The 9,710-nt window shown below is 38.7% G+C and overlaps 1 protein-coding gene across 1 annotated transcript; it reads left to right on the top strand.

Annotated features, from left to right (window-relative positions):
* Nucleotides 1–666: 666 nt before the first annotated feature.
* LOC115729870 (glutamate--tRNA ligase, chloroplastic/mitochondrial) lies at nt 667–5,433 on the top strand. Its single transcript, XM_030660496.2, has 13 exons — nt 667–1,089; nt 1,217–1,335; nt 1,630–1,751; nt 2,196–2,378; nt 2,947–3,065; nt 3,191–3,239; nt 3,340–3,441; nt 3,561–3,663; nt 3,785–3,848; nt 4,020–4,134; nt 4,402–4,502; nt 4,741–4,897; nt 5,007–5,433. Exons 1-13 carry the CDS (start codon nt 836–838, stop codon nt 5,235–5,237), a joined length of 1,719 nt encoding a protein of 572 aa, XP_030516356.1. The 5' UTR covers nt 667–835; the 3' UTR covers nt 5,238–5,433.
* The last annotated feature ends 4,277 nt before the right edge of the window (nt 5,434–9,710 follow it).

Below are 9,710 nucleotides of genomic sequence, written 5' to 3'. Positions count from 1 at the left end.
TAGCAATGTGTAAGGAAGCAAGTAACAGAAGAGAAGTTGAAGGGTTTTTCATATCGGCTTTGTTGAGGTATGATTCACTAACAATATGAAAATGCCACGTAAATTTAACTAACAGTAATTATGAACCAAATATAACGGTGGTAGAATTGGGATAAAAATAAAAGTTTGGGATTTTTATGTGACAAAAAAGTTTTGCATATAATTGATATAAATGTTAAAGTTAAGGGTTTTTTTTTATTTATATATTAGCCAATAGAATTGGGATAACAACTAAAGTTGGGGGTTTTTTTTTTTTATTAAAACAGTAGAATTGGGATAAAAGTAAAAGTTAAGGATTTTTTATGTGACAAAAAATATTTTGTATATAATTAGGACATGTGCTAAAGTTGAAGATTTTTTTGGATATTGAGTGATTCGATTGAGGTTTTTTTTTTTTTTTTTTGGGAGGGGGTCTAAAATACGATGATCCTAGTTTAGATTAAACCTTAATCTTTTATAGGATCTCCGTATAAATCATGTACTCTACTAGCATGCTCGATTAATCGTTTTCACAACGTAATATATTGTAAGTTTTAGAAAGGTAATATTTTACTCATGGGTGATTTTGTGAGTACTGGTAAACAATTTCATATCTTTCATCCACGCAAAAACGACAGTGCGTTCGTACGTCCACATCCCAAGCATCGATCCAAAAACGCGAAGCGTACAAGCAACTCCACAGTCTCTCGTTATCTCTTCTTCTTTACTTCGACTCCGCTCTTCACAATTCCACCACCATCCATCACCAGCGGGGCTTCTCAGCTCTGCGAAGCGGAAGCAGATAAGAGGAATAAAAATGGCGACTTTCGTCGGCTCGCCTTGTTGGGTCAGACTCAGGTCGATCGGCGAGATCACCCTCGCCCATCCTCCATTTCCACGCCAGTCCCCCCCTCTCCGCCTGAGGTCAATCGCCGTCCCTCTCCCCCGGAGAGGCTTCTCGGTATCCGCCGCCTCCAACGGTCAGGTCCGCGTCCGGTTCGCTCCTTCTCCGACCGGTAACCTCCACGTCGGCGGCGCCAGGACCGCGCTTTTCAATTACCTGTTCGCTAGGTAGTTGTTCTCTCTCTCTCTCTCGCGCGCGGGGGCGCGCGTGTATGCGTTGTGGTTTTTGTGGCCTCTTATTCAAATTAGGTGCTTGAGGCTGTTTTGTTCTTCCGTGTTCTTGGAATTAATTCAGGTCGAAAGGCGGGAAGTTTGTGCTTAGAATTGAGGACACAGACTTAGAGAGGTCAACCAAGGAGTCCGAGGAGGCAGTGTTGCAGGATCTGTCTTGGCTTGGGCTTGATTGGGATGAAGGTTTTCTTTTCCCCTTGCTTTTCTCAAGTGTTCCACATCTGATTTTTTTGAAAACAGAGGGAGGTTTTTCGTGCTACTTGTGCAATTAACTGGGAATTGTTAGACCCAACTCCAATTTTTTTGTGGGGAATTGTGTCTGTGTGGACATCTTTAGTTAATTTTGTTGCCTGTTTTGCTTCTGACTCTTTGAAGTGTTGTAGACATTTTGCCTTTTCGATTATTAATGTTAATTTGAGTTTTGTGGACTTTCTAGTTTACTTTAGCCATGATAATATCTTTGGTAAATTCTTCTAGGCCCTGGCATTGGTGGAGATTATGGACCGTACCGGCAATCTGAAAGGAACTCCCTTTACAAGGAGCATGCTCAGAAGCTTTTAGAATCTGGTCATGTCTACCGCTGCTTTTGTTCAAATGAGGTAATCTCTTCTAGCTTTTGATCTCTGAACTTCATTAATTCAATGCATGCAAGAAGCTCTGTACTTGCCGATGAGATTGTATTGACATTTCAATTAGAGAGGATGATCCAGTTGGTTGATTTTGAAAGTGAGGAATATTGGTCTCTGTTCAATATATTGCAAATATGACGACAATCTCAAATGTGGCTGCTTGTGATCTCTCTTCTTTTGTGAGGCATGATTGAAACGATATGCACATGAAATTTTCAATGGTGGTCAGCTTGCATTGTTTACTTACGGTTATACCATTAGGTGTTATCTAGTCAATATTAGTCTGAATTAGTTTCACATCTTGCAATTCATCTAGAGAAGATAATCCCATTCTATTTAAGAACCAGAATCGTTTGTCATGTTTCTGTTGTACTTTAGCCTGAAGTACTCAAAGTTATTAGATTATTACTCCAGGAGCTTGAGAAAATGAAGGAGATTGCGAAATTAAAGCAACTGCCTCCAGTTTATACGGGACGATGGGCTACTGCAACCGAAGAAGAAGTGCAAGAAGAGTTGGCAAAGGGAACCCCTTTCACATATCGATTTCGTGTGCCAAAGGAGGGTAGTTTGAAAATAAGCGATCTCATCCGAGGAGAAGTAAGTTATATTTCCATTAATTTCGGCCTGCATTCTGACCTTTTCATTTTCTTATTGAACAGAAGTTGTCTGTGCATAATTTCTGTGCCAAAGTGCTAAGATTTTTTGTGAAGATGAACACCTAGTGCGGCCATGATTTATGCAAGGTAGAGTTTAGCAAGTTATCAGATTTATGCGTCCCGACCTTTGGCCCAAACAAAAATTGAAAAAGAAAAAATCAAGTACTTTGTGGGCGCGAACTCTGATAAAGTTAAAAACAAATTTCTCCATGATACTCCACATGTCAAGTTAATGGTGGCCATTAATGCCTACAATATAGTCGTTACATCTAAAGGACTAGCGCATTTCAGCATAAGTAAATGTTTGACTTGCGCTACGAGTGCTATTTGGGCTGCTTTTGAGAGCTAGCTTCCATTAATTGCTTGAAAACATAGCTAACAAATTCCAGAAAATCGCTTGACTTTGTAACAGTCGGTTTGATCACAATAACTTCTATGATTGATGAAACGTATCTGTCCCTTCTTATCCAATGGTATGTGCTGTTGACCTTATGGATAGTGTTGTGAAGGTTAGTTGGAACTTGGACACACTTGGAGATTTTGTAATCATGCGGAGCAACGGACAGCCAGTGTACAATTTCTGTGTCACCGTCGATGATGCAACTATGGCAATTTCACATGTTATTAGGTACTTAATATTCGTTACTCAAATGAGTAGTCGGGGTATATGCAAGTTGATATCTTTTCCCAAGTCATCTATAGTTTTAGGCTTTGGTCATACTTCACCTCATTCTCCTGACATGTGTGCATCAGAGCGGAAGAGCATCTGCCTAATACTCTGAGGCAAGCACTTATATATAAGGTAATGATTCATGCCCCCTATATTTGGTAATGGTTCTTGTGGATCCTTATCGGTTCATCTGACATTGGCGGCGTAATTTTTCCTCTTACCCTCACTACAGGCTCTGGGCTTCTCAATGCCTTACTTTGCACATGTTTCCTTGATCCTTGCACCTGATAGAAGTAAACTGTCAAAAAGGCATGGTGCAACTTCAGTGGGCCAGGTAAATTTAATTTTGATCGAACTCTATCTCTGTTTTCTGTCTGATTCTGCTTTAGCTTCACTTCTAGTTGAAGTTCCTACTAGGATAAGGAATATAATCCTCTCTAATTCATATGACAGTTTAGGGAAATGGGATATCTCCCTCAGGCAATGGTGAACTATCTGGCTTTGTTAGGATGGGGAGATGGAACTGAAAATGAATTTTTCACCCTCAAGCAACTTGGTTCGTCTTTTGCCTCTGAATTTCACTTACGTCCTTGGTTGTTGAACTACCGATTGTTGTCCAAAGACCCCCTTTTCAGTTGGCTAATTTCTTATCATGGATACTTTTGTGCAATTCACAGTTGAAAAGTTCACTATTGAGCGAGTCAATAAAAGTGGTGCGATCTTTGATTCTACTAAGCTAAGGTAATAATTACTTTTCAGCCAGCCTCTGCTTTCATCCCTCCCTTTATCATTGACAGCTACCTATAGCATGCAGCTGCACTGCATGTAGCTTGTGTGCTCTGCCACCTATGCCCCTAGATAGTTATGTTGTTGTTTTCTGAAAGAATCTACTTTGACATGTCTGAACTAAAGGTGGATGAATGGTCAGCATTTAAGAGCGATTCCATCGGAGGCATTGACCGAGCTTATTGGTCAGCGCTGGAGGAACACTGGCACTTTGAAAGATTCAGATGGGCCGTTTGTTGATGTGAGTTCTATTTTCTGCTTTGTCAATTAGTTCCTAATCCATAACTATAAGGCTGTCCTATGCCATTGTGGATCTCATATTAGGCGCTATGCTACATATAGTTATGGTAGATTACATCTTTCTTGAGTTTAGTGTTACTGTGCTAAAAGGAAGCATTGGCAGATTCCTTCCACAACTTTTGACCTGCACAGTCCATTTTGGTACTAGCTTATTTGCTGTTGTGTTATGGTGCATGCTTTAATCTGTGGTGTGGTATGGCGTCCACAGGAGGCAGTTCAACTTCTCAAAGATGGGATTGACCTGATAACAGAATCAGATAAAGTGCTAACTAACTTGTTGGCATATCCCTTACATGCTACATTGACGAGGTGATTACCTTAATTGATCGTACTCACTTTAAAAGATTTTTTTACTTTCATATATTGGCTGTTGTATCTCTTTCCGTTGCTGTTGATTTCAAGTTAATCCTATGCAAATTCCCTCTGCTAACTGCAATGCATTGGCTTTTATAAAATGAGAGAATGGGTGAGATGAAATCAAAATTGATAAACAGTTGGCTAGAGTGTGCTTCTGGATTGGTGATGACCAATACAATTCTATCTCTAGCTCTGAAGGTAAAGTGGTTGTAGAAGATAAGCTTCCTGAAGTCTCTGCAAGCCTCATAGCTGCCTATGACAGCGGTGAGCTTGTAGCTGCACTTGAAGAAGGCCATACAGGGTGGCAGAAGTGGGTGAAGGGCTTCGGCAAATCACTAAAGCGCAAGGTGAGCCTTCATTGAATCTGGCGATATAATTGACATCGTCGTATTTTTTTTTTCCTTTAGTTCTCAGAAGATTACAAAATTCACACTTCGATCTTTACTGCTGTTGCAGGGAAAGTCGCTTTTCATGCCCCTGAGAGTATTGTTAACAGGAAAACTCCACGGACCTGATATGGGGGCTAGTGTTCTTTTGCTTTACAAGGCTGGGAAATATGATGTAGTTGCTCCTGAAGCTGGGTTTATAACATTGGACGAGCGGTTTAACATGCTCAAGCAAATCGACTGGGAATCTTTAAACCAGGATCAGACTCTGTTAGAGCCTGCCGCTACCCTATCGAATTGAGACTGACCAGTTTTGACCAGAGAGTAAGTTATGTTTGAAACTTTGTAATTTGATTCTTCTGCCTCCATATGCATCTGATAAGATGAGAAGTCAAGGATCTTATGTTAGCGGCTTAGCGTGATGCATGACTCATGTGGAATGTAATTTTTGTTTGAACTGGTGATTTCCAATGAAGCCCCTCTATGTTTCTTCACTTCCACGTATTTCTCTATTATAGAAAAGTCGGTAGTCTTTAGATAGTTTTTACCTAGGCAATTCAGTGACTGGTCTCATTTGTTCTCATGAGATCGTGACGCAACCGAACATCTGAAACCGTGAGTAAAATTCCTGTAGAAGATGCGAAATATGATTTCGAGCTATTGGAAAAGCGAGAATCGATTTCGATGCGTCCTCTCAACTCATGATGCAAAGTTCAAAACAGTGCTTAAACTCAAATCCTTTTTGGATTTCCAGGTTTAAGCGCATGTCAACTTTGGAGAGCATAGTGAAAGTGGCTGAAATTAGAGAGCCGTTGCTGGAAACTCAACTTGCAGGAAACGTATAGATGCGTAGGAATGAAGTATCCAATCGAATGATCACCTCCAGATCCAGATGAGCTTGTGAATACATATAGAGCTGGTATGGATTGACTGCAAGCAAGATGCACCAGATGCGAGCAGTTTGGGCATAACATTGGGGCATGCAAGGGCAAAGAAATGTTTTGAAAGGGTCGTATTGATCAAGCGGACGGAGAGCAATTCAACCGGTTGAACTGAAAAAGCTTGGCGGCTTAGAAAATAAGGGTAACATTGTGAAAAATCCTAAACTGTAAATCTATGACGAATTTGCCTTAAATTATTTTTTTGATCATCAAAAATTTCAAACTGATATATTTGTGATAAATTTATCTCAGACTATTTTTTATCACCAAAAACTCTAAAGCGATACAACCGTGATAAATTTACCCCATACTAATTTTTTTTTTACCATAAAAAATCTCAAATTAGTATATATGTGACAAATTTATTCACTGTTAGTTTTCATTAAATTGAGTTAATACTACGAAAAATCGCAAATTGATACACTTATAATAAACATAGGGTAACATGCATCGGACAATTACCACGTGTCATCCAACTCAATAATTTGACAGTAAAATTTAACAGAAATTAATGAAGGGTAAATTTACCACATCTCGTATCGTTTGAGATAAATTTGTCATAGGTGTATCGGTTTGAGATTTTTCATGGTCAAAAAAATAATTTGGGGTAAATTTGTTGCATGTATATCGGTTTGGGATTTTTCGTGGTATTAACCCTATAAAATAACATCTATATGAACTGTAGGCAGGAGGACTTCACGAGTATTTGTAGGTCATGGGACTGAATCTCGCTATGACCTGACTAGAGCTTCTCCGAAAGAGGTGAGAGAATTAGCCTGTAAATTAATTGTTTGCCAGTAATTGAGCAGAAGCTCTACTCAGTTCTGATGGTAAAGTGAATGAATGGTTTTCAAGAGGGTTAAAATTCAAACCACGCCCTCTGTTATACATCTTATTTTGCACAGAGTTAAAAAGTCATTCAAAACGGACCGAGTTTGATCCGGTCTAAAGCCGAAACGGTTTGACCCGCAAGGCCAGTTCGGACCTATTGCTCCAGTTCTTGACCGATGTTGACCATCAGCGGTGTAAAGGTGTGAACCGCACCAGTGGCCTGGCCAGTACTAGCCGAATCGGCTGGTTCGGTCCGATTTTTTAAAACATACCCCAGGAGCTCCAACTCAGGTACTGCAGGACGTTTTCTTGTATTTAGCTAGTTACCGTCGAACCATACGTGGGTAAACACAGGGATCAACCCAACCAAAGTGTGGCAAAACCTGGACAGGCCTATCACTAGGGCAGGTAGGGCGACCTTTACCTGGGCATGAAAACTTTCTTAAACTAGTTATATTTCGCATGACACTGTCCTGGAGAATCCCTGCGGAGCCAGGTGGGTATAGAGTTGTTGATGCCTTGATCAGGCAAAACACAGAGGAGAACGACAATGGTGATGACCCAGGATGCGACCATCATTGGAATCACATCCCTTGAGATCTTCAATGGCCGTTGGACGAACGCCCATCTCGGGATCGAACCATGCGACGCAAGCATGCGCTTGTTCCTGCGTTTCGCTTTATACAATGGGATTAACTCAGCTGTTTTTCCCTTGTCCACATCAGCGTCGCTTGTGACTTCCGATGCTGACTCAACGTATTCCGTCCATGTTTGGATGGAATATGGAAAACCGTCCTTCATTTGTCCCAGGAGATAAGTTGTTGACGTACCAAATTGTTGCCAAAACATGGTGTAAGAACCAAAATTGAACTCCGATAATATCATGGTGACTACTCCGAAAATATTTGCACCACCAACAAAATCTCTTTTGCTCCAAAATTTTGTATCTAATGAAAACCCCTCATGTTGATTCACATTTTTTGGAGCGATACAAATGATGAAGAATTAAGAAAATATTGTTTACCAACTCTTACGTTTTTCGTAAAACAAACGGAGTCGGGAAGATCACGAGTCTATGATAACTTGCACCAATACCAATGATGTTACTAAGTAATTATCGCTTGAGTCCTGCGAGTCCAGTAATCTCGTCCCATTGTTCTATCAATGTCACTCCTTGTCATATACGGCGGATGCACTGTTGAACAATCACGTTAAGAAATCAAGTGATTAGAGTCACAATAAAAAAAAAATTGAGTCAACAAATTTAGATAATAAAACATGTGATCTTTTGGCATGGACCTTCAAGGACTAATTTTTAATTAAAGGGTGATAATGCATTCACACGTTAATTGTGCGACCAAACACCTAAACCTAGCTGAAGAAGACAACTTAGGATTCCATGCACGTGGCTCTTTCACCCTTTGACCGTCGACTGACCACTGTTTCATAAGACCTTGCCGTTCAAAAGTCACGTGGGCCAGAAAATTTGCTTCACATTCTTCATTTGTTTTCTAATTATTTTTTATAGACGCGTCGTATCCCCCGACTTGTCTTGGTGAGTATGTACACATCACTAGCATGTATAACTACTGCTTTTTCTTTGTCTTGTCATCCTGTTTGGCCGACGTCCATTGGTATTTTCTTTTTATTTTTTGCTGAATAGTTTTCTCTTTTTCTCATAAGATTATCAAGAATGACAAAGGCAATCTGAACAATTGGGATTACAAAAATTTAGTTAATCCGCGAAAATTTCAATTCAGAAAACGATGATAAGCAAGCCACTCATCGGCTATTTCTTTTTTTTTTCTTTTTACTTTACTAATTTATAGCCTATAAATACCCCTTTCCATCTCTTTCTTTTTCACACAAATTATCTCTCCATCTCAATTCTCTCAAATTCTCTATAACTCTCAATTATTCAAAGCATCCAATTTATTATTTTCTTTTCTTCAATTATTCAATTATTCAATCACACCATTTTTTTTTTCATTCCTTATTCAATATTTCAATTATTCTCATTCTTTCTTTCAATTTTTCTTAATCCATTATTTTCACAGCATCTCATCCAATTTTTCTTATTCTCTAATTCCTTATTTTCTTTTTTATTTTCTCCTTTAATAATTTCCTATTTCAAATTTTTTTTCGTACCCTATATTTTTTGCATTATACAATATATTTTTTCTATATAAAAAAAAATGGCAAGTGGAAGTAGAACTAGTGGCAAAGGCAAGAACAAGGTGGGGGAATCCGATTATCCTCCTAGTCCTTGTGATTATGAAGATTGGGGACTCGAAGTTGATATAGATGATGAAATCAACATTATTCCTAATATGGAGCAAGTCCAAATGCAAGAGAGTCTTCATCCTACTATCGGTATCGAAGAAATCTCAACAACAAAGGAGCATGAGTTTACATCCGACGTATGAGACCACTTCATGAAGATTGAAAGATTTAATATAGCTCCAAAAAGGTATGATGTAAATTGTAAACATTGTGGGATAAATTGCAAATATATCGGTGGAGGCGGATACGAAACATTTAAACGGCATTTTAAGGCGAAACATCCAACAGAAGCGAGAATTGACACCAAGCAATAATAAATTTGTGGGTACGCCAATCCTAACACTCCTCCTTTATTACGTTATAATGAAAAAACTTATAAAGAAGAATTAGGTAAATTTGTTTCCGTTGAACATTTATCATTTAGTTTTGGTGAAAGATTTGCGTTTAATCAATTTATACAAAATACATGTGTTCCACAAGCAAAACGTGTTCCTAGAAATACACTTAAATGCATAATTAAAGATCTTTATAAAAAAGGAAAAAAATATTTACAATTTTTTTTATGAATTTTGATGGACGTGTGCTTATAGGTAGTGATATTTGGAATGATCATTGGCAAGTTCATTTTTATATGGGTATAACATGTCATTGGATAGATGATAATTGCAATATTCAAGAAAGAGTTATTTCATTTAAAGTTTTTGAAGATAGACATATTG

Source organism: Rhodamnia argentea, chromosome 5, assembly GCF_020921035.1.
Source record: "Rhodamnia argentea isolate NSW1041297 chromosome 5, ASM2092103v1, whole genome shotgun sequence".
NCBI lineage: Eukaryota > Viridiplantae > Streptophyta > Magnoliopsida > Myrtales > Myrtaceae > Rhodamnia > Rhodamnia argentea.
This window is presented reverse-complemented; position numbering and strand designations above follow the sequence as displayed.

Coding starts and splice junctions, on each gene's coding strand:
- LOC115729870 (XM_030660496.2), top strand. CDS start 836: ATGGCGACTTTCGTCGGCTCGCCTTGTTGGGTCAGACTCAGGTCGATC. Junction 2,379..2,946: donor GCGATCTCATCCGAGGAGAA/GTAAGTTATATT, acceptor AGTGTTGTGAAG/GTTAGTTGGAACTTGGACAC. Junction 3,442..3,560: donor GTGCAACTTCAGTGGGCCAG/GTAAATTTAATT, acceptor TTCATATGACAG/TTTAGGGAAATGGGATATCT.